General features: G+C 44.8%; 2 protein-coding genes across 5 annotated transcripts in view; both read right to left on the bottom strand.

Moving 5' to 3' along the window:
- Nucleotides 1-2,712: 2,712 nt before the first annotated feature.
- gnrh3 (gonadotropin-releasing hormone 3) lies at nt 2,713-4,970 on the bottom strand. The gene is made up of 4 exons (XM_052080925.1): nt 4,642-4,970; nt 4,411-4,566; nt 3,300-3,383; nt 2,713-2,977 (listed from the first exon to the last, which is right to left on the bottom strand). The coding sequence occupies exons 2-4, from the start codon at nt 4,546-4,548 to the stop codon at nt 2,906-2,908; spliced, it is 294 nt and encodes a 97-aa protein (XP_051936885.1). The 5' UTR covers nt 4,549-4,566; nt 4,642-4,970; the 3' UTR covers nt 2,713-2,905.
- Nucleotides 4,971-6,253: 1,283 nt separating this feature from the next.
- LOC127610567 (receptor-type tyrosine-protein phosphatase epsilon-like) overlaps nt 6,254-24,666 on the bottom strand; it is a 54,790-nt gene continuing 36,377 nt past the window's right edge. For all 4 annotated transcript variants that reach the window (XM_052080870.1, XM_052080868.1, XM_052080871.1 and 1 more), the window contains 19 exons: nt 23,687-23,758; nt 23,499-23,595; nt 23,202-23,275; nt 22,586-22,722; nt 21,820-21,910; nt 21,636-21,712; nt 21,512-21,548; nt 20,167-20,264; nt 18,433-18,552; nt 17,054-17,217; nt 15,941-16,076; nt 15,596-15,745; nt 13,963-14,056; nt 12,377-12,453; nt 12,101-12,235; nt 11,809-11,934; nt 10,882-11,033; nt 7,739-7,874; nt 6,254-7,587 (listed from right to left, as the gene is read on the bottom strand). In XM_052080870.1, coding sequence (XP_051936830.1) covers nt 7,513-7,587; nt 7,739-7,874; nt 10,882-11,033; nt 11,809-11,934; nt 12,101-12,235; nt 12,377-12,453; nt 13,963-14,056; nt 15,596-15,745; nt 15,941-16,076; nt 17,054-17,217; nt 18,433-18,552; nt 20,167-20,264; nt 21,512-21,548; nt 21,636-21,712; nt 21,820-21,910; nt 22,586-22,722; nt 23,202-23,275; nt 23,499-23,595; nt 23,687-23,753 — 2,043 coding nt within the window. In that variant the 5' untranslated portion in view covers nt 23,754-23,758 and the 3' untranslated portion in view covers nt 6,254-7,512. The remainder of the gene's footprint in view (nt 7,588-7,738; nt 7,875-10,881; nt 11,034-11,808; nt 11,935-12,100; nt 12,236-12,376; nt 12,454-13,962; nt 14,057-15,595; nt 15,746-15,940; nt 16,077-17,053; nt 17,218-18,432; nt 18,553-20,166; nt 20,265-21,511; nt 21,549-21,635; nt 21,713-21,819; nt 21,911-22,585; nt 22,723-23,201; nt 23,276-23,498; nt 23,596-23,686; nt 23,759-24,666) is intronic.

Below are 24,666 nucleotides of genomic sequence, written 5' to 3'. Positions count from 1 at the left end.
AATCGGATGCAACATTTTTCTTATATAATGAATTGAATACAACTTTATTGTCAACATGAATCTGGTAATTTATGAATAATGAAAAAAGGAGGACAAAATCCCAACTTTCAACCTGTCTAACAGCAGTAAAAAAAATCAAATAAAGAAGAAAGAAAACCAACGCCTTGCCCTTCATAAACGGAATTCCTTTTGAGCAAGGACACGCAACAATGAGCCATTCTCCGCTTCCTTGTCCCTTTTCCATTGGCGTCCGCCAATGGACGTGACCTCGGCGTCGCCAAACAATGGGGGCGAGCCCAGCCCGTTTGGCTTCCCGCCACCTCGCGCTTTGTTGTTATATTTAAGGATGACACGCGAGCCCGCCATTGTCTTCGCCGCGATTATTCCCCGCCGCCGTTTTTTGGCCCCAGTTGCGGCTCTTTGATGAAAAAGGTCGCCCGCTCAATTGGAAAACAGTCATTAAAATGCGCCGGGTAAGTATTCACCAGTGTGCTTCGGGTGGGTGGGGTGGGCAACTCAACTGAGCTGGTTAATCAAAAGTTAATTATATAATTTTCATGCAGATGAGGGGGGAACATTCAAATGAATCCCAACCCTACAATCATTAGAAAAAATAAATAAAGAAAACGCGGGTCTAAAACGCTGTAAAATGTTCAGGGACCGCCGGGCTGTAAACAATATGAAGTTTAATTTGAGGTAAACAAAGTGAATATCCACCAGGGGGGTCCGGGCGAAGGAGAAAGTGAGGTTAAATCAAATTTGGAAACACAGATAGAGGCATTTTTTTTTTGTTTTTGTTTTTTTTTTTTGCATCCTGTCGCTACGTGCAATTAAACAGAACCTTGAAAAGAATGTCGGGTTTATCTGTAAACAGGAATTAACCTCCTCCTACGTGCGCCAAATTGCAATCATTCCAAAAATAAATAAAAACGTTTTTTTTTTTTCTTAAAGTACCTTTTCAAAAAGTCTCATTGTAAAGTTGAATGGAAAAAGCCCCCGGACGTGATTTTCCTGCTGTAACTTTGTCAAAGAAGTTTCTATGCAAATCGCCGGCATGAATATTAAAAGCAGGTCGACGACGTTAACGAAAGAGCAAAACGCATTGTTCTCGCAAGCGCTACGGAATGTGTCTTAATTCCTCTGGCTTCTTCATTTCCCTCCACGACGTTGACTTTTCATCGGTGTGCCTTACAACAATGAAGGGGCCGGGGCCCCTCGTGCGCTGGGCGATTAGCACAGGGTGGGGGCAGCACTCGGTCTGTGGGGGTTTTGCCTGCGAATGAGTTCCCGGATGCCCCCCCTGCTGATACGCTTCCTCTCCCGATATGAAAATTCCACGTTTTTTTTTTTGTAATGAAGCCCGGCAATTTGCTTGACGGGGAGGGAAAAAGGGGATTTCTAAAAGAGCCGCTAAGGGGAGTTTGACCAATAGTTCAACATTGGATTTGTAGTCAAAAATAGGATCAAAAATCAGTTTTTTGGCATCGTGAACTTTGATGGTAGAAAAACTAGTGGACGTTTCCATTGTAATTTGCGATTCGCTACTCGTGGATTCACCTACCGATGCATATTTTTTTTCTCAACGTAAATCGTTAGCATGGCATGTTGGACGGTTTACTGTTGTTTTTAAAAGGTCACGTTTTTCGATAAGTGCTGGTCAGGAGAAGGGGCGACTTGTAAGCAGGGCGCAATTTAAATGGATGCTTTTGCACAGTTCGGTAACTGCGCAGCTTCTGTGAAGTTGAATGTGGCGAGCAGAGAGGGGAAGGGTGAGAAGTTTCGCATGGAAGAAGAGGGATGGAACAAGACAAAATGTTTGCTCTGTTGATTAATGTACATTGCCCTAAAAAAAACAACAAAAATGGTGGCAGTGGGTACTAGTTAGCCCCAAGGATAACGTGAGTCACCCACAAGTCTGTTCTAAAAATAGCTTTGTCATCATTTCAAATATGCCCAAATATTTTTGCTTACAATTAACAATGCTAGAACAATCTGAAAATTGTGATGATTTGCCACTAAATTGCAATCGAACACGAGAATAGTCACAAGATCGATAACATGACTATTTAAAAAATATTTGTTCTATGTTACGATGACATTATTACAACATGATGACTTCATTTCAACAATATTGGGATTTGTAAAATCGGGGAAGAAAAATTTGCTGCTGACGTCCAACGTTTCGGTACGATTGCAAATGTCCGTGGAATGTTACTACTTCTCAAAAGTCAAAACATGATTTTTAATCATGATCATAACATGAGGACATTTTCTGGTAACATTGACAAGTTACTTCATCCTTGTAAAGTATTTTGACCACACAAAATATTCCTTTTCTATCATTTCCAATTTATTTTGGTTGCGTAAAAACTTTCTAAATTCTTCCCAGAAGTGAAGCGCGCCACATTTTGACGTCGGCACGTCCCTCAGATGGCGTCAATGACAACGGAATGTCCTGAAGTGGAACAGGTAGAATGATTTGCACTGATTTGCGATAAATTGTCTTAATCGGCAGCTGCTGTCACGCTAGCATCGCGGCTTCGTCATGCTTGTCGGTCGTGGCTGCTTGAAAAAAAAAAAAAAAGGCAATTTCATCTACTTCAAGAGGTGTCAAAGATTTTTTTCCCCCCCCTCACCTTTTATTACACATTGGCGATGAACACATGACAGCCAGGCCTCGCTTTCGCAGCTCAAATCAAATCAATAAGTTGATGAGGCTTCAAAAAGAGTTTATTACAATTTTCACGAGTTTGAATGCGACAGATATGCTTCTCAATGACACTGGTGCAATAAATGCGCTGCCCTCTGGGAGAGGGAGGGGGGGACAAGGGGGGGGTTGGGATCCATCACCGCTGTAGATAATCACGTAAATTGTCCTTTTTTTCCACCCCTCCCCCCCCTCTTTTCATTTGTAAGAGAACGTTTTCTTTCGCTCAAAATGATGGGAATCATCATCATCATCATCATCATCATCCATCTGCAGAGATTGGAACGGGGACCTCTTTAATATTTCATTTAATTTGTCGTAAGCACTTCAAACAGGGCATATTTGCAAAAGCGTAAGTCAACGTTGGGGGAGACCAAAAAAAAAAAAAAGCTACACATGAATTTAACGATGCACAAAAAAAAAAAAAAGAGACAAGGAAAAATGACATTTAAAAAAAAACAAGGTAATTGAGCATTTTGTATGCTGTCGCAGCTGCTCGAGGAGCACAGCGGCGCAACTCTGCTGCGGTGTACATTAATATTGCACAATTGAGGGAGACATCCGCCATCAATTATGTATCATAAACACTTACTACATTGTATGGTCGACGTCTCTCATGGGTTTGGGCACTCGCCTCTTCGGGAAGAGGCACCACCACGCCCCCCGTACCCATCATCTAAGTGTGCAACGCAAGGAGACAAGGTTGAAACCTCGACAGAAATACAACTCGACTTATGTATGTATGGATGAATGTTGAATGATGAAAAAAAAAAAAAAGAGAAAAAGCCAAAACAGTCAAACATGCTTCACTGAATTGTGTTGCTGTGGAGAAAATAAAATTGTAAAACATTTAGTTACATTTAAAATATATATATATAGTCATGACAATAGTGCAAGAGATAGAATAAAGGTAAAAATAAAAAAAAAGAAAATCAGAACCGGAGTTCAGGTGATTAGATAAAAACGTAAAAACAAACATCCCAATGGAAAAATAATATAAAAGAAAGGAATGGGGAAAAAAATAAGCAATTAAATAATGAATACAAAAAAAAGAACAAAAAGATACAGAGATAAAGAATGATTTTTATCTATTATCATTTAATAGTAAAACATTTGTTTTAAAAAATGTAAAAAAAAAAAAAAACTAAAACTAAAGTGAAGTTTATAAAGAAACTAAATTGGAAATACAACGCATAAACATACTTGTGTTTAGAAATGTCTGGAAATAATTTAATTGTTCAAACCACATTTTTAAATCCAATCAATTAAAAACTTAAATTTTTACTTCAAGCTGAATGAAACAAGGATTTAATTGAACAATTACTGTACTTTGTTCAATTGAATCCAAACTATATAAAAAAAATCCCTTACTTTTTTTCCTAAGCAATAAACAAATAAAATACATGAAATGTACTTATGACTCATGACTGTAAATGTATCATAACTTAAATCACATGAAATACTTTACGGTGGACAACTGATCATGTTATCGGGTTACAGGGGGCACGAAAGGGTTAAAACGAAAAAAAAATGACTTGCAAAAATAAACAATTGAATGACTAACACACACACACACACACACACAAAGAAATAATTGTTAAAAACTAAATAGCAGGAATACGCAAACGATTTCAAAATCTTAGCCAATTGTGCCAACCGCTTCCAAATCCTCTTTTTCTTCAAACCGGAAGAATAAAACTCACCCTGATGGTGGCCTCCAACTCGCCCACACTTCTCTTGCCGCCCGGCAGCCACCCGTATGACCAGTGCTGCCCCGATGCCGCCTGCGCAAACAAGGCCAACAGCAACGCGCGCACCACCGCTTTACAACCGGCCTCCATCTCAGCTACGCAAGGTTTCTGCACAAAAAAAGAGACAATGTGGTCACCTCGTCGGCGGCGAGCGCTGTCCGGTGCGCGCCGAGAGCCGCTCACCTTCCTCTATTGGCCTCGTTAGCATGCGGCGTATCAGTAAAGCCTGTTTTTTGATGGGCTTTTATAGGTGCGAGGATTATAATCCCGTCTCTGCAGGTGTGACACATCGACGCGCTAATGGTGCACCCAAAGTCGCTAATGGAGGCGGCTAAGTGCTCCGGAGCGCCCGTCGACTTGAGGATTTAAGCGGCGTGAGACCTGCAACACAAATGGGTGCGTAGTGCACCTGTTGGGGAACAAGACAAACGGCGTGCAAACATTTCTCGCCCGTGTATTATTTATTAGAATCAACTTTGCACAGAGACTCCCCCCCCCCCCCGAGAAAAGCAGAAAGTTTCATGGAAAACCTTTTTCGGGTAAAGCTTGGTGAGGACCACAACGCGCATAATACAAAGTTGTTCAGAGCGTTAAATGTTAAAGGAGTCTCGCCAGGTTACAGGCTGAATGAAAGGGTGATAGAGAAATCAACCGACGCAATTTCGGGCCTGTCGACACGTCATGTGTGGATTAAGCGCCCCCCCCCCCCCAAATGTCTGTACACAAGATGTCGGGCCGTTTCGGGTGGCTCTGAGGAACCGTGCTTCCGTCGATTCAAAGACAATCTTCCCTGAGTCGAGTCCATCCATCCATCCATCCATTTTCCGATCCGCTTCATCCTCACAAGGGTCCCGGGGGGGGGGGTCCGAGCCTATCCCAGCCGTCTTCGGGCACCCTGAACCAGTTACCAGCCCATAAAATCTCTGACAAAGGGTTAAACAGCATTTTTTTTTGTCTTTCACTCCCCCCAACCCCAAACACCCTAAACTAGCACTGATGTAAAATCGTAATAAATCCCCCCCCCCCCCCCCCGATAACACCATCTAATTCCGCATATTGAGAAGCCACACCTGCGTGCTTGATGGATGATGCGGGCAAAGGAGAAGCGCCGCACCAAGATTTCGACAGATGAATGAGCACGTTGAGGAAGAATTTCTATCGAACGAAAAAGTGGACAAAACGCGTCAACTCAACTACAAGGCGATAAAACGCAGTTAAGATCTTTTCCTAGGAGCGAAAGCCCTCGTTTGTCCGTTATCGAGCACATCCGTCATCACGGTTGCTCAATTATTCACCGAAAAGAGCGCACGCGGTCGCTTAGCTCTTAAACTGTTGGTTAAGACGCCGTAAAAGTTCAAAATGTCTTCGGGTTGTCATTAAAAACTAAACAAAGTGTCACCCGGTGACAAATATTTCACGATTAGAAGCGGAGAGGGGGGTGGGGGTGGGGGGTGTTCGGCGCCTCTAATCAAACATGCATGGCGGAGAAATGGCAAGCGTGTCAAGAAGAAGAAGGAAAAGAAAAGCGGAATATGATCCCTGACAGCCGGAGGAAAGAAAAAAAAAAAACACGTCTGAATGACATTTTTTTTTCCCGGGGAGTGATTAGACAATATTTTCAAGACGGCTTAATGGCATTTTTGCAGTGTCAGGCACGCGAGCGCTAAGTAACATGGCCACCGGCAAGAGACGCCGGTTGGCCACGTCGACTCAAACGACAACAGACAGCGGCTGCTCACTTATTCATACCAAAGCGAGTGAAAGACTTTTAGCGACAGAATTGAATGCAAAGGTCCTGAATTCTTTTATTCCATTAAATCAGAGCCCAGAAACACATTTCAAGCTTATTTGTCGCAAAAAGAAAGTACACATTTACCGTGTAAAGAAAAGAAAGGCATTGCGGTTCGGAAAGAGTCAAGCAGAAAGAGTTGAGAATGTTTTTTTTCCGACAGTGGCGCAGTTTCAGAGGTGCCTTGAGATCCAAATCCTCAATTTTTTTTTTTCAAGCGACCATGCTCTTAACGCAACCCTGTAACCCGATAACATCTGTGCACTGTAGTGACCGCCGTCCCTCAAAGGTTAAAAACGCCGTCAGTCAGGAAAAGAGCACTCGGGAATATCGTAGTTCATATAAACATAAGAATCAAGGATGTTTAATTCCACTTTTTTTTTTTTTTTTACAGACCTATACACCAATACAAGTATTCGCTCTTGAAGACCCACCAATACCGATACCAATACCGATACCACTAGTCCTTAAGATATCACAAATTTCAATGAACGCAAGGATGGATAATTCTGAACATGGCCCATGTGTCCAACATCCACAGTTTAGCAACAACTATTGGCAAGAAAGATTTAATCTACGTCTGATTTGTTTTTTTTTTTGTCTTAGGTACCGGTGGCTGGTATCGGCATCCTTTGCGACAACCCGAAACCTTGGGAAAAAAAATAAATAATCCGGTAAGGGTACTAGCCCACCTTGATTAAAATCCTAACACAAACTTAAGAAGCACGTCGCCACGACCGCGACTCCTTAAACAGCAGCGATGCGTAGAGTCTCGCAGAGGATAAAGAATATATGTCTGTGAGTGATGGCATATTGTCTATCCGTAAGTGTTGTTGCACTATCGCTATCGAAAATATCAGTTCCTTAAAGCGTGAACACTGCCAGTTAAGATGCTAATGCTAGCCAGGCTATGGCTTTTTCCATTGCGCGTTCGCATGAAGCTAGCAGACTGCACGGCGACGCCACGCGCTCGTTTGTGTACTTCAATGTACTCCGACGCGTACTTTCTATTTTCACCACTATCTCAAGGCACCGCCGTATTTACGTCACGTTACTCGAGCTATTTTCATGTAACTACGCAAGTCTTGTCAAGTCAAACGTCATCCTAAAAAGACTGGCGCAAAAGGACGGATATGTTTGCGCGTATTACAGTATGATACAAAATGTAAAACTTTAGAAAATGTACATTCAACAAACCAGAAAAAATAAAGAAAAGAAAGTCGATTGCATAAGTCGATTGGAAAGCAGACGCTGGAAAGTGTGCCTTATTTAAAGTTGGCGTAGTCCGAGAAGATGTCGACAAAATCCTGCACCACTCGGTAGCAGAAGTCGTATTGCTCCTGGAAAACAAACCACAAATTAAAAAAAAAAAAAAAAATTTTTAACGCATTCCGACGCGACGCGATAAACACGGCGCGATGTAAAAAAAAAAAAAAAAAAAACCAAAACAAGCGATTCGACTTGTTTTTGTGTCTCATTTGCAAACATTACCACGGTCTGCACCATGTGCGGCCGCTGCATGCGTAAACTCTTGACGGTCTGGAAGACGTCAAGCAGGCCCTCCGCCTTCACGCGCTCCAGAATGTTGCTGAGGGCGATGAAGGTCCCCGTCCGACCGGCACCGGCACTGAAAGACCAAGACGGGACGCCGTTTCAATATCACCGGGTGTTTTCCACTTTCGACACCCCACATTTTGATGCGCCATTGAATGGAGATATGGGCGGCCCGGTAGTCCAGTGGTTAGCACGTCGGCTTCACAGTGCGGAGGTACCGGGTTCGATTCCAGCTCCGGCCTCCCTGTGTGGAGTTTGTATGTTCTCCCCGGGCCTGCGTGGGTTTTCTCCGGGTGCTCCGTTTTCCTCCCACATTCCAAAAAAAACATGCATGGCAGGCTGATTGGACGCTCTAAATTGTCCCTAGGTGTGAGTGTGGGCGTGGATGGTTGTTCGTTTCTGTGTGCCCTGCGATTGGCTGGCAACCGATTCAGGGTGTCCCCCGCCTACTGCCCAGAGACGGCTGGGATGGGCTCCAGCACCCCCCGCGACCCTAGTGAGGATCAAGCGGTACGGAAGATGAATGAATGAATGAATGAATGAATGAATGAATGAATGAATGAATAAACTGCTAGCAAAGTTGCAGGGCATCATAGTCCGCTGGTCCCCAACCTTTTATTTATTTTATTTTTTGGGGGGGCCAAGGACCAGATTCACGTAAAGACATTTTGACGGACCAGCACAAAAACAAACCAAAAATAATAAATAATAATAAATAAATACATTTTTTAAAAACATCAAAGTTAGGGGTGTATCAGTCCCAAAATAACATTCATTCATTCATTCATTCATCTTCCTAACCGCTTGATCCTCACTAGGGTCGCGGGGGGTGCTGGACCCTATCCCAGCTGTCTTTGGGCAGTAGGCGGGGGACACCCTGAATCGGTTGCCAGCCAATCACAGGGCACACAGAAACGAACCACCATTCGCACTCACACTCACACCTAGGGACAATTTAGAGCGTTCAATCAGCCTGCCGTGCATGTTTTTGGAATGTGGGAGGAAACCGGAGCACCCGGAGAAAACCCACGCAGGCCCGGGGAGAACATGCAAACTCCACACAGGGAGGCCGGAGCTGGAATCGAACCCGGTACCTCTGCACTGTGAAGCCGACGTGCTAACCACTGGACTACCGGGCCAAAAAAAAAAAAAAAGAACCCCTCCCACCCCAAAAATTGTATAAATCCGTCCCACTTTAAAATGTGCCATTTTGAATTGTATCGCGTCCCGCATTCAGAGATGGTAACAAATCGTCTTTTTATTGGAGAGATGCACGCCGCCAGTTAAATACAGAAGTTCCCGTTCCGCTGAACGCAACTGTCGTAATTAGCCGGTCCCATTGGACTAATCTCTCTCTCTTTTTTTTTTTTAATTTCCTTTAAAAAACTCCAAAGACTTGTCTTTTAATGTCGGGGTGCTTGTGTTCCATGTGCCAACGTAATTTTGATGGCTTCATTGCCTCATGTGTGAGCCGGCCGCCGCATCCTTCCGCAGAGCAGGCTGGCGCACGTCGGATTGTCGATATCTGAAAAAAGTTCCTTCTTTTTGCTTGAAAGTTGTCAGCTCTTCTCCTGTTTCAGTTTTTTTTTTTTTGGCGTGTTCTCCTTTTTGAAGAAGCTGTCCAAACATGGGGGTTGGTTTTTTTTTTGTTTTATATACTAATTTTTGGGCTTACTTTAGTTCGGTGGATTTTCAAAATAAAACACGGTTGAGACTTGAAGGGTCATTATTCTCCGACAACGAACAACCTCTTGACTGAGACAATGAGTGGTTAGCGTCAAGCGTAACCACACCCCCCCAAAAAAAAAAAATGTTTTCAACCTTGACTTCATCCGCACACACCAATTTCTTCTGTTACGCTTTTGTTTGCTTTTTTTTGTTTCAGTTTTAGTTGGACTTTATTTTCTCATTCTCATCAGCATCGAGGCAGCTGGGCAACAAAAGTGAGCACACCCCCGCCCTCCAAGTAAAAAAATGTTCAAGCTGGGCCCACTTTTCTATTTTTTATTTTTTTTTTCTCCTCAGTGTCATGCGACTCATTCAAGTTACAGGGTCGAAGGTGCGAACGAGGAGCGGGTGTGTTCGATTTGGCGTGATCGCTCTCATGCCGCTCACTGCAAGTTCAATCCGGAACCTCGCGGCAAATCGCACTGAAACTTGAGACGAGAGAAATGAGCTGTCGAAAGTAACCTTGAAACGTCGGTCAAGAACCGAAGACCCTCTGTGGCTTTTTTTACGGCCATTTGTCGGATCGTAGTGAGGTGTTGCGGGGTCCATTTTAAGCACCCACTTAAGTTCCCAAATACGGGTGACTTATCCTTGAGCATGTATGCCTTTCATCCATTTGAATGCATCGGTCGGCGAGAGGAAAGGTGACCTCTGCGTGGGCTAATGGTGCTAATAATCCCCCCCCCCCCCCGCCCCCCTACTTAAGGAGAGGCTAAGCCGAACGCTAACACTAATCAGCGTGGAAGCTGAGTGTTTGACTGAGCTGATGTTTACTCGTGATGGCGGGTTGGCGAGGGAGCCAGCGCCGGAGTGATGTGCAATTTGGACGAGTGCGGCGAGACGCCGGGGGATCGCCCAGGGTTAGCCTCGCTCCCGGGAGGCGGCAGAAAAGGGGGGGCGGAGGGAACGGCTTTAAAAAGCCCCTTTTAGGCAAGCGGTGATGAAGGCAAAGCGCGGAGTGATGACACCATTTCCTGTCGTTAGCTCATCTTATCGGATTAATCATAGTGGGGAGTCGGAGGATATTTCACTTTGAGAGGTTTTAATTGACTGCGAATGGGTGGATTGGATCGATCCCACCGGGCCGTCGCCGCTTTCGAATCACTTCACCTGAAGCTAGGTTCTGATCAAAGCATCCGCTGAGAAGTCTTTATAAAGGATCACATAAGTGGTTTAGGCGTAAGAACAGCCGCTCCGCTGAGGCAACGCGGGGACTTTCTGATAACAGACGTTCTAGAAAGGAAAAAATGCGTCGTTTAAAAAGGAAAAGGCCTTCCGATGTCACTCGCGACTCCAACTTACAAAAGAAACGCACGTCGGCAGCCTTGGTGGCAAATCGCCAGCGGTCTCACCTGCAGTGCACCACGATGGGACGGTTTCCAGACTGCTGCTGCTGCCTCTGCACCGAGGCGATGATGTCGATCATCCCTCGGCCCTCCGTCGGGATTCCGATCTCGGGCCATCCGTGGAAGTGGAAATGACGCACGTGTTGAGATCGCTTCTCCTGGCGGGGGGGGGGCGCGGAGGAGCCGTGATTTCATAATTGCGCGGTTTGAAAGGGAGCTAGAGAATTGCTAGCGTACGAAACGGCTGGGTTGAATATTAGATTTGCCGCTCGTTTGTTCGAACGTCTGTGGCTTCGAGTCTGTAGCATTTCCTAGATGCTAATGGTTAGCCATAGGCTACGATGTGTTCGTTATTAGCAATGAATAAGTGGACAAAATGGTATTGCCACAATACGTACTACAGTGATACCTCTACTTGGGAAATTAATTGGTTCTGGAAGAAATTTCTCAACTAGAAAACTTTGTAAGTAGAGACGCGTTCTCCATGTTAATGTCCTAATGCGTTCCAAGGCCCCCCCCCCCCCCAAATTCAGACAAAAATGTTTTATGAAGCATAAAAATGCATCAAAATATGTAACAAATACATGTTACAATGACAATAAATGAGAGTTGCGCTTCATGTAAAAAACTAAGAATAGAGTAACGAATAAAAATGGTCATTTGTGTACTCATCTTTTTTTGCCCTGTTTAGTTCAGCTTTTAACAATCCTTCGACAATGCAAAGTGAGCGACCGGATCTTGTAAGTATGTTGCGTTCACGAAACTCGGAGCTGCGAGTAGCAGCCCATACTGTATTTTTTTTATGAGTAAGTAGAAGTACCACTGTATTAAAAATATATATAATTCTCTCAATCTGCCTCCACGAGAGATAGATGAAATATCAAGGCCATCAACAAAAAGTTTGCTACCGTAGTTGTCGTTTGTACTACGTACTGCTGTGCAGGTGAGCACCAAGTCTTTGAGCGTGAACGTTTCGCCCTGCGAGTCTCCGCTCAGCTCCACGGAGTAGTCTCCAAATGTCACACTGCCCTCTGATGGCCAATACTGGAAACACTTTTCCTGTTGGGAAAGGATTGATATGGATCGACTTTTCAACACGGGAGACGACTGGGAGGGGGAAGAAACAAAACAACAACAACAACAAAAAGAGAAAGAAATCACCAAAAAAAAGGAGGGAAACATGTCAAAAATAAAAGGTAGGGAAAAATCATGCGGCGTGCTGCACCTGCTCCCTCTCCTTTAGTTCAGTGAGCATAACGATCGAGTGGCACCTCCACTCCCACACCATCCTCCAGAAGTCTTCCGCCGTGTGAGACAGGGGGGCCTGGGTTGCGATGAAATAGTCCTTCTGCCTGTAGCCCTGCAGGGCACACAACACAACACTCGGGGAACGATGTTTTGCATCGTTTCAGAAGGAGCCGATGAGCTTTATATTTATACTTCTATGGGAAAATCTATAGAGGAGGTCGCGGCGGCGGCGGCGCGGCGGGGGTTTGCTTACGTCAATAAAAGAGGCATTGATGTAGTCGGTGAACTCCTGCCCTCGTTTCACTGAAAGTATGACTCGGTTGAAATCATCTGTGCCAGGAACAAAAAAAAAATAAAAAATAGAAAGAACTTTTTCAAGCCAATAAAAGTAAAAAGGAGCGGAAAAGTGTCACTTGGGTCCAAAACAGCACGAGAACTCTCCGATGTATTTTACAGCTCATACAGAAGATTCTCCGTGTGATGTAACCGTAATAAATAAACCGTCTGTTGACCCATTCGTTCATTTTTGCACTTGTACTCAATTCTGTTTATGGTCTATATCAGGGGTGCCCATTAGGTAGATCCTGATCTACCGGTAGATCTAAGACAGGTCCCAAGTAGATCCGAGGAGTGTCGAGAAGAAAAAAAAAACATTTGTGTGTCTCTGTACATGTTAGTAATATATTTTTTGTGTTAATATACACTGCACACTAATCAGTCTCATTTTCACTAAAAAATATCTTTAAAAAATAAAATAAAGCAGGTAAATCTTAAATTTGTGTGTGTGTGTGCGTGCGCGCGCCGGTAAGGGTAGATCCTGTGAGGTTAGTTGATCAAAAAGTAGATCTTCGATCCAAAAAGTTTGGGTTTATATGAACCCTTTCGGGCACTACGGTGGACAGCTTGCCGTGTTATCAGGTTACGGGGGGGTGCATGAAAGGGTGAAACCTAACAGGGATGGTTTTGGAGGACCTAGAATATCACATGCCAATTCCAAAAGAGGAGCCCCCCCCCAACCCCCCACCCCGGGCGGAGAGATTTGAATACAGGACCTCTCAATCATGAGGCAGATATGTTCACCACTCGTCTATTTGTGCTGCCTTTATGAATCATAAATATCGATTTTTAAAAAAAACAAACGTTTTTTAATCTGTGTAATATATATACTAATTCATTCATTCATTCATTCATTCATTCATGAATGAATATATATACTAATCACTGAAAAATGAACGGCATTAAAAATGAAAACAATGAAGCCGTACCGGAGTGATCCTTTCATTCATTCATTCATTCATTTTCCGTACCGCTTGATCCTCACGAGGGTCGCGGGGGGCGCTGGAGCCTATCCCAGCTGTCTCCGGGCAGTAGGCAGGGGACACCCTGAACTGGTTGGCAGCCAATCACAGGGCACACAGAGACGAACAACCATCCACGCTCACACTCACACCTAGGGACAATTTAGAGTGTTCAATCAGCCTGCCACGCATGTTTTTGGAATGTGGGAGGAAACCGGAGCACCCGGAGTAAACCCACGCAGGCCCAGGGAGAACATGCAAACTCCACACAGGGAGCCCGGAGCTGGAATCGAACCCGGTACCTCTGCACTGTGAAGCCGACGTGCTAACCACTGAACTACCGGGTCGCCCCGGAGTGATCCTCCCACATAAATTGTACTTGATAAGCCATCGTTCAAACGCGAGACGTGATTACGTAATTAGCCGCACGTCCGTTGTACGACATGGATAAGAGATCGCCCCGTCACTTTGATGCAAGACTTTGGATGTGATGTATTATGGAACCGCGCGGGGGGGCAAAAAAATTCAAAGTGTTCCTTACACGGGATGATCTGAAGTACTCGGTTCTTCTTCATGTTGGCTGGGAGGTTCCCCGTTCTCATGTTCTCCTTCATGATGCGCACGTTGGTCAGCTTCTGTCGGGAGGGGCGGGAGAAGGGGGGGGCATGTGGCAATATTGATGAGATGCAAAGAATGACTAAACCGTACTTAAATAACGACTCGGTTGAAATGCATTGCACTTAAAAGTTGAATAACAATTCTACTTTAATGTTCAAAAAAATAAAACTGTGCTTAAGACGTTCAATGAAAAATGCGAAATACAACTGAACTGCACTCCGGCAGTGATTTTCCGTCTACCCCTAGTGCTAAATTACCTCTTCCGTACCGCTTGATCCTCACTAGGGTCGCGGGGGGTGCTGGAGCCCATCCCAGCCATCTCTGGGCAGTAGGCGGGGGACACCCTGAATCGGTTGCCAGCCAATCGCAGAGCACACATAGACGAACAACCATCCACGCTCACACTCACACCTAGGGACAATTTAGAGTGTTCAATCAGCCTCCCATACATGTTTTTGGAATGTGGGAGCACCCGCAGAAAACCCACGCAGGCCCGGTTGCCAGCCAATCGCAGGGCACACGGAAACGAACAACCATTCGCACTCACACTCACACCTAGGGACAATTTAGAGCATCCAATCAGCCTGCCATGCATGTTTTTTTGGAATGTGGGAGGAAACCGGAGCACCCGGAGAAAACCCACGCAGGCCCGGTTGCCAGCCAATCGCAGGGCACACATAGACGAACAACCATCCACGCTCACACTCACACCTAGGGACAATTTTTAGAGTGTTCAATCAGCCTGCCACGCATGTTTTTGGAATGTGGGAGGAAACCGCAGCACCCGGAGAAAACCCACGCAGGCCCGGGGAGAACATGCAAACTCCACACAGGGAAGGCCGGAGCTGGAATCGAACCTGGTACCTCTGCACTGTGAAGCCGACGTGCTAACCACTGGACTACCGGGCCGCCCTGTGCTAAATTATATATATTTTTTAAAAACAAATATTCCATGTACACTTGAAATGTGTATTTCTTTTTTTCGAGTTTGAATTTTTTTGCTTTTTTTTTGTTTTTCGCTTCTTCCAACTCCTTTGCACCACTTAAACTGTTCTGAAGAAGGTCATCTTTTATTTTCAAACTTGAACTTCTCCCGCTCTCGTCTAAAGATCTTTCGTTACATATTTGTGTTTATTAAAGCAATCCATCACGGTTTAAATACCGTTCAGTTTTTTGTTTTTTTTTTGTATTATCACTGGGGCATACCTAATGTTTTGACCCCAGAGTGTATTTCCAAAGTGCTAAAACATTTACTGCCTGGAGTAAACAACCGCAACAACAAAGTTCTAATCAGCAGAGTGGTGTTGAGCGGGGTGGCGTTTTGGGGGGGGGGGGGGGGGGGGCTATGAGTAAAACATGAAAACTTCCCACCCGGCTCCCGTTAATTCTGCGTGACAGATGGAGGCCCCCTTATAAAGCGTTGTTTTTTAATGCCGCCGCCGCTCAGAGCGCCACCCTGGGCCAGATCTCCAGGAAAATACCGGCATGTTGGGACGATTCATTACTGAAAATGTTTCAAGCTCTCTCTCTCTCTCTCTTTCTCTCTCTCGGCATACCCGGAACTCCTCCTCCAGGCCCAGTCTGTCGTGGGGGGCCCTGGTGTTGTGAAGCCCGTGTAGATGCCCCTCCAGGGAGCACACGTCCAGCTCGGTGTCCCCGTACAGGTAGTACTCCAACAGGGCCTGATAGATGAAGGAGTACTGCATCTGTGGAGCAGCACAAAGGAAGTCAGGACCACCGAACCCCCCCCCCCCCCCACCCCACCCCGTCACCTCCTTCCTCTTCCAGTATCACTGACAGTTTGTTTTGCCGTCTTTTTTTTGTTTGTTTGTTTGTTTTGCACCGCAAACGGCAACTGTCAGCGGGCAGGCACGGCGGGGTCAGCAGGGGTCAACGCTTACATCGGTCTGGATGAGTTGACAGCGCTGCTCTCGTATTCGGCTCACAAAGCCAAAGACGTCCACCCTCTGCTCCGTGTGCATCATGTCGATCATGCTGTCAATGACAATGAAGGTGCCTGTCCTCCCCACGCCCGCGCTGCACGCACGCACACACACACACACACACACACACACACACAGAGAGGCGAAGACAACACTTGTCAGACAACTTGTAAGATGGCTGGACAGAACATCACTTCCTGCAAGAACAACAACACGCACAGTACTGTGCAAAAGGTCTTAAAGTCACCAAAAGATTTCTTATTAATGGTGTCCCATTTTTTCCAAAATATTTTGGCCAAGTAAAACAATCAAATAATATATATTTTTTTTAAAAAGAAAAATTGGGAAAATATTTGTAAAATGGTGGCATATGGGACAAGAAAGAATTTGTAAGTAAATAAAAGCCTTAATTTTTTTTTTTTTAAAGTGGCAGCATGTTTTTTTTTTCTAGGGGTTTGAATTGGGCTTCACAAATGTTCTTCCAGGAATTAAGTGGGTTCTCTTGCTCTGGATAAATACTATTCATTCATTCATTCATCTTCCGAGCCGCTTGGTCCTCACTAGGGTCGCGGGGGGGTGCTGGAGCCTATCCCAGCTGTCTTCGGGCAGTAGGCGGGGGACACCCTGAATCGGTTGCCAGCCAATCGCAGGGCACACAGAAACGAACAACCATTCGCACTCACACTCACAACTAGGGACAATTAAGAGTGTTCAATCAGCCTGCCACGCATATTTTTGGAATGTGGGAGGAAACCGGAGCACCCGGAGAAAACCCACGCAAGCCCGGGGAGAACATGCAAACTCCACACAGGGAGGCCGGAGCTGGAATCGAACCCGGTACCTCTGCACTGTGAAGCCAACGTGCTAACCACTGGACTACCAGGCCGCCCATATTAAGGACTCCAATGCTCAATTTTTTTTTTTTGGAAGGGGGGGGGGGGTGTTGTGTTAACCACGGTTCATAATTACAACAATCTGCCACTCTTGAATAACTTTAGCAAAAACAGATGACGCAAGAGAGGGAGAGCGCAAAAAAAAAAAAAAAAAAAGTCCTAATTGCGTTCTTCTTACCTGCAGTGCACCACAATGGGTCCGGCATAGGGCGGGTTGACAGCCTTGACCTTCTTGAGGAATTTCAGCATGCCTATGGGTGAGAACGGCACCCCGAAGTCTGGCCAGCTGGTAAAATGAAGCTGAGTGACCAGGCACGGGGCCCGGGGTCCATCACTGTCCTGCTGTGAAGAACAGACGGGCCCAGTTAATGCCTGCACGTGAGTAATGTTCACTGCGAGCGCGTGCGTGAGCGCGAGCGACGACTTGGGTGAGTGAGTGGCTCTTTGTTCCCGCACTCGCGCTTCCTCCTTGAAATTTGAATACAATTGACACACAAATAATAATAATAATTCATTCATTCATTCATCTTCCGTACCGCTTGATCCTCACTAGGGTCGCGGGGGGTGCAGGAGCCCATCCCAGCCGTCTCCGGGCAGTAGGCGGGGGACACCCTGAATCGGTTGCCAGCCAATCGCAGGGCACACATAGACGGACAACCATTCGCACTCACACTCACACCTAGGGACAATTTCGAGTGTTCAATTAGCCTGCCATGCATATTTTTGGAATGTGGGAGGAAACCGGAGCACCCGGAGAAAACCCACGCCCAGGGAGAACATGCAAACTCCACACAGGGAGGCCGGAGCTGGAATCGAACCCGGTACCTCTGCACTGTGAAGCCGACGTGCTGACCACTGGACTACCGGGCCGCAATAATAATTCATTCATCCACAATAATAATAATAATAATAATAATAATAATAATAATAATAATAAAAATGAGGAAGTATTATAGTCTTCATAGGAGCAAAATGTTTCGCTTTTTCGCGACTCGGCTTTGCCAAAGTGAAAAAGGCTCTGCGGCAAAAACGACGAGGAAGAAGCCCCCGCAACACACGGCATGTTGACTCTGTGAGTCCATTGAACGCATTAGTATATGGATATTATTTGTTTTTTAATCAAGCGTGCGACCCACCTTTTAATATCCTCGATTGTTTTCCGGCCGGCGTTTCTCCTTATTGATTCTATTTTCTCTCCTTTTTACCGCAGACTAAACTGTTTGAAAGCCCCTTCAGGGAGCATTACTTTTTACGTCTTCTCCATGCAGCTTTATTAGATGCTTAATTTTTAATAAGAGATTTAGCGATTAAAATGATGTATTTTTTAATGTCATTTGATAACTACGGTTGGCTGAAATATTAAACAATTTTTTTTTACGGTGTGCCTAATTAGAGACAATTGCTGGGAAGGCCTGCTGCAGTGTAATTAAATTTTACTCGTGTGCTCTGGAAATCCATACATGGCACATTTTTTTAATAAACCAACAGGTTTTCTTCATTTTTTTTTTATTTAATGAAAAGAAATGATACGTGGATGTGTAGATTTTTTTGACTTACATACTGAAGGCAGAATTTTCTAACGCTGTAGTCCACCAGAACGCTGACGTCCTCCATGGCCACCCTGATGTTGCCGTACATCCAGCAGCCCTTTTCTGGCCAATACTGGAAGCATTTGTCCTGATAACACGATAATTATGAATACATTGTAAATGAATTGCAACCTACAAAAAAATGTATGTATAAAAATAGTGTCTTTAAATGTTGTGCTTTTGTCACGTTGTGCCCGAAGCGATGGAAAGATCGCTTCGTGCACAACAAAATAAGGAGGTGGATCCCCGAAAAAGCAGACACGTAAAAGGATTTTGTCAGAGAACAAAGGGAGTCTTTAATAAAGAACACAAAATACCCGACAGGGAAAAAATAACAAAAAGCGCTGGTCAAAATAAGGACCAGCCGTGGGCGGCGGAGAGAAAGCCCGCCCCCTGCTGGCAAACACGGGACGTGACAACTTTTAATGATGCGAAGCACATTGAGTTGTCTTGTGGAGGAAACGCAGCATATAAAGCTGCCTTGCCTTGCATATATGCTGAGCGAAACTATAAACGCAGCAATTTTATCTCCTATTTTCTATTTCTCTCAAATATCATTCACTCTTTCGTCGAGATAATCCATCCGGTTTATGGGGGGTGGCGTATCGAGATGCTGATTAGGCAGCATGAGTACCGCACAGGTGTGCCTTTGGCCGCCACTCCAAAATGTTTTATTGATATGCAACAGCTGAGGTGAACAATATTTCAGAAAAATAGAAAATTTTTTGTATCAGGCCCGACCAATATGTATATTTCAAGGCCGGTAACAATTTGGATATTTGGCGGAATAAAATTCCGATCACCAATCATCAGCTGATTTGAATATCCATCCATCCATCCATTTTCCAAACCGCTTGATCCTCACGAGGGTCGCGGGGGGTGCTGGAGCCTATCCCAGCCGTCTTCGGGCAGTAGGCGGGGGACACCCTGAACTGGTTGTCAGCCAATCGCAGGGCACACAGAGATGAACAAACATCCACACCCACACTCACAAAGAGGGACAATTTTAGAGCGGCCAATCAGCCTGCCTGATTTGAATATGGGTCGATTAAATCAGCCGGCTATTGATACATATTTGCGTATGCAAAGAAAAGTCTTTGGGTCTTGGGGTCAAAAACAAACATTTATCATTTTTTTTGCTCAGAGTAACCAGCGATTCAAAGACACTTGACTTTGCGCGTCCGTGTCAGTCAATACGATGTGCGCAAGCCAAGCTTCAACCCATTAGCGAGCCTCTCCGACTAATTATCATGAAGCCTCTCAGGGTCTTATCAACAATTATTGCATCATTGATTCCCGAACGCTTCTTCTCCTTCTTGTTGTTGAATCAAACCTGCTGCCGAGCTCCCGGTTGATCAGCCCTTTGAGGCTCAGCTCATGCAAAAATCATCTGCTGGATGACAATGTGATTAGTCATCTGAGGGACGGGGGGGTCAAAGAAATTACAAGTTGGTGACTTCGGGTCAGGGAAAGAGCAGACGGGGAAGCTTTTGTGCGGTCTAGCTGCATACTGTCGATTAGCCATTCTCAAAAGGTGGTACGCAAAACCGCGACCGTTTCATTTTGGAGGAAGATAGCACTGCTGCGTTTTAATGCACTTGGGGGAGCTCATTGTTTTGTTTTGGGGTTTTTTTTCAAGGTGGTACTTGGTGTATAAAGTTTGGCAACAACTACTGTAGGTAATAAAGGTTCGTTTTGAGACCTCTTTCCTTTCTTTCAGATTGGTCAGCATCACGATAGTTGCCGTCTTCTGCTCCCAAATCATCCGCCAGAAGTCGGCTACCGTCTCCAACTTTGGACCTGAAGCATAAAAATATATATTTGGAATAACGGGGGAGGATACATTGAATATGAAAATAAATAAATACTTTTTTTTTTTTTTTAAATGACCGTAAGCAATCAGTGAAATGAATCATCAATGGTGTTGTTGACGTAGGATGACCACTAGAGGGTGCCATAGCTTACACGGCAACCAAACTTTGGTCATCATTTGAAAACCAAAGGGTTTTTTTGACAACAACAACAACAAAAAAGAAGAGGCAACAGACCTAAAATAATGTCAAACTTCAGCCAGAGCTGTTAGCATAGTACTTTTGATCTGCTGTATATAGACCAGGATACAATTTTACTGTCATGGTTGCGAGAAATAATGAATGCGCAGCCGTCGGGAAGAAACCTCCTGATGACCGGCTGGATAGGATTGGCAGATATTTAGCATTTTATGTGAAATCGGCTCTAATGTCGTTCAATAATTTTATTCAATTGTATTTCCTGAATTTTCTCAGGAAATACAATTGAATATTTTTTCCCCATTTTTCCTCAGTATTTTAAAATTATTTAGTTTTTTTTTGGTGAAGTGTCTATCAGCATATTGGGATATTTTTTAGGATTTTTATTGTTATTATTATCCATCCATCTATTTTCCGAACCGCTTGATCCTCACTAGGGTCGCGGGGGGTGCTGGAGCCTATCCCAGCTGTCTTCGGGCAGTAGGCGGGGGACACCCTGAATCAGTTGCCAGCCAATCGCAGGGCACACAGAGACAAACAACCATGCCAGCCCCATCCACGCCCACATTCAAACCTAGGGACAATTTAGAACGTCCAATCAGCCTGCCATGCATGTTTTTGGAATGTGGGAGGAAACCGGAGCACCCGGAGAAAACCCCCCGGGGAGAACATGCAAACTCCACACAGGGAGGCCGGAGCTGGAATCGAACCCGGTACCTCTGCACCGTGAAGCCGACATGCTAACCACTGGACTACCAGGCCGCCCTTGTTATTATTAATTTTTCTTCAATGTGGGTGTCAATTGTATGTGAATTTTGCATGTTTGCGAGCCAGGCTAGTACCAATAGCGGGGTACGATGTACAGTCGATCAACAAGTTGTTGAAATCAACTGGGCATCTTCTGATCTGATCGGTTACATTTTGCTGTTGTTGTTGTTGTTGTTGTTTTTTAACTCGCTTCATCCGCTCCAAAATCCCAATCGGGTAAAGCCTAAAACAGTACCTGTCCACTGAAACCACTTTTGCATTTTTATTTACCTTGAGCAGCAATAAATTTCTTCTTTTGCTTAAACCCCTGCACAAAAAGAGCAGACTATTAACAGGCATCCGCTTGGAGCCATAACATTGCCTTTCCCAAAGCGATGAGGCAATGATGACTCACATCTATGTAAGAGGCGTTGATGTAGTCTGAACACGCGTGACCCATGTGACTGCTCAACAGCACTCTGGAATGGTCATCTGCAAGCGAGAGAGAGAGAGCCAATGTCAATAAAGGCGGTATTGTCTTCAGGGTGGGTGGCGGCAGGGGGGGGGGGGGGGGGGTTGGGGGGGGGGGGCTCACTCACATGGCAAAATGTTGGGATATCTGTTTTTGTCTCTGTTGTGCTCCTTGCTGGCCTCCTCAAAGGACCCGTGGCGGTAGTAACAGGGCAGCGACTATAACAAGAAAACCTCATGAGAAGGTGGGGGGGTTGGGGGGGGGGGATACAGAACAACCGCTGGACCTCGTAAATTTTTAGTGCGATTTTCAGGAGTTGGGCAAACAGCCAAGAGGACAAAGGGCGAGCGTCCTGGTGCGTTTGCGCAGATCGACTTACATCAGGCATGTCCAAAGTCCGGCCCGCGGGCCAAAACCGGCCCGCGGTCGACTTTCATCCGGCCCTCGTCCCCCGTCATAAAATCAGTGCCGTCTGGCCCGCAGGTTGGGCGCAATGGAACACGTGTTGCATTGACTGAGGTCTCGTAGACTGGTGAGTGATGTTTCATAGAGTACTGCTTCCCTCTAGTGGCTAAATGAGTAATAGCATTTACTAAATGAGTAATAGCATTTAGACACTAGAGGGCATCACTGACGAGTTAACAAGACATCACTCCGTGTTTATATTGACTGATATGTCATATTTCAAATTCCTGTTTCAAATCAACCAAAAGAAATTCTTAAGATTGTTGAAATTAAAATAAAAATGGAAATGTGAAACAGACTGGCTTACTAAAATTTGTTGAACAATATTGTTGTTCAATGTAAAGAATGTCAGCCAAGGTCGGCCCCTCGACATTTTACCACATAAAATCTGGCCCCCTTGGCAAAAAGTTTGGACACCCCTGACTTACATTGAACTCCTCTCGGAAGAGCTTGCCGTCGTCGGCCGAGCGCGTGCGGTACTCCTCCTCCAGCGCGTCCAGCGGGATGGGGAAGTACCTCTTGGAGAGCGAGGGGGATCTGGGCAGGAGGACCACTCTTTGCTCTCCTGTGTTTCAAAAGGCATACATGGCGGTCAGAGGGCTAACGATTCCCAGTAGGCACCATTACGAGCCGGCGTTGCACCTGTAACAACATGCCCGGCGGCCGTTAAGATTTCCCACTTCTGCCGATTGGCGACAGAAATCATTTCTCCAACTCGTAAAGCAGAGTGCCCGACGCCTCGAACCGCGTTAAACTGCCTCGGCTCAAAATGTGGCCTTTCCGTTTATTTATATATATCCCCCCTCCCCCCGCCCCCACCCTTACTTAAAATGAAAGTTTATAAGACTCCCGACGTGCTGGGAAAGCTAAGAGGCCGCCGCAAACTTCCCAGTTAGCTCAGACTACACACAGGGAATTGTTCTAGCGCCATAAAGAATGTAAATGCATGAATCAAATATCGATATTTAAAAAAAAAAAAGAATAATAATAATAATAATAAAGCAAAGCATTATGTTTTCATTGGGTTGTAATTACATTGAGTACCTTGTTCTTCCAGGAAGCCATTTGGAAGTTTTTTATCCACAGACGTAACCAGCGCTTTCCTGTGGTTCTTGAACCTTAAAAAGAAAAAGAAAAAAAAAACCCAACACCTATGAGATAAAGTTAAATACTGTAATGTACGGTAAATAAAATATGCCAAAGTAGGCCATCAATCATAAAAGGTCATTCAACGTTCAACCTTGTTTTTAGGTTTTTAATTTATCGTCTTAACTCTCTTGGCTTTTCTATGTCAGATTTTCTTCATAATTTGCTTAGTGTTGATGAGTCGCAAATTCCCACCTGAGGCAGTAAATAGTCAGCAGGACGACAAAGATGAGCACGAGGGACAAGATCAACGTGGAGGGCAGCACATGAGCACCCTGGTGTGTGGGATTCCCTTGGCACAACACACAATCAAAATTAAATTGGAAAAAAAAACGTTTTTCCACATTCCTCCCGCGTTAATATTCTTTTTTATTTTTTTTTACCTGCTGTTTGGTTGTCATGGGATGAAAGGTTCGAGGCTGCAGAGATCCCGATCAGAAACAACACCATCGTCTCTACGGGAAGAAAGAAGAGAGAGGGCAAATAAACAGACCCTGCAGTTTCACGGTATGTCCGCACGAGGGCGCTGAATCAACATGCAACGGAAGTGAAGCCGCGAGAATTCACCTGTTCTGACTGACATTCACACCTATGGGCAACTTAGTCTTCAATAAAGCTATGATATATTTTTTAAACTGAGATATTTCAATAACATTACAATAGGAATATGAATTCAAATCGCAATTTCTTTTAAATGACCCACGCTGTACTGATACAATGTAAATAAATGCAGTTTTCATTGCAACAAAATTTTTCAAATGTTTTAGGGATAGTACACCGCAATATGCTTTCTGTATAATGAACCGCATGCCGACAGTTAATTCATGTTCTCAAGGTGACTTTACAAGTGGAAAACCCTGGACCGGTTGCGAGCCATTTGCAGGCTGCCTATTAATAATCACAATTCCCATAGAAGGGCTCCCATTTTCTTTCCCTCGGCGTCCTTCGCACGTGTTAGAATAACCGTTAAAATGAACCCTTTCAAGCGCCCTGCAATCTGATCACATGATCTGTCCCTCAAAGGGTGAAAATGGCAAGGACAAAACTGTGAAATCATTTATTATTATTATTATTATTATTATAGTTTGTACACACAGTTTGTTGTTGTGCAGCCATTTTGTATGTGTCATACTCGTTTTGAAGGACAGTGATATGAAGATTTGAAGACAGCAGAGGAGTGTTAAACTCCACATATGCACAGTATCTAGGTTATAATCTTGACCAGATGGTGTTTCTTTTTTTTTTTTCTTTCCTCTCACGGGCTGAGTCCTATTTATTCCTGCCCGCTAGCCTCCTCCTCTCCCCACTGCTTCCCTGACATCACTTATCTCGCAAACTCCATTCTCACTTTTGGGAGGAGAAT

The sequence above is a fragment of the Hippocampus zosterae genome, chromosome 11 (assembly GCF_025434085.1).
Source record: "Hippocampus zosterae strain Florida chromosome 11, ASM2543408v3, whole genome shotgun sequence".
NCBI classification, from domain to species: domain Eukaryota; kingdom Metazoa; phylum Chordata; class Actinopteri; order Syngnathiformes; family Syngnathidae; genus Hippocampus; species Hippocampus zosterae.
The sequence above is the reverse complement of the archived record's forward strand: the minus strand, read 5'-3'. Positions and strand labels throughout refer to the sequence as shown.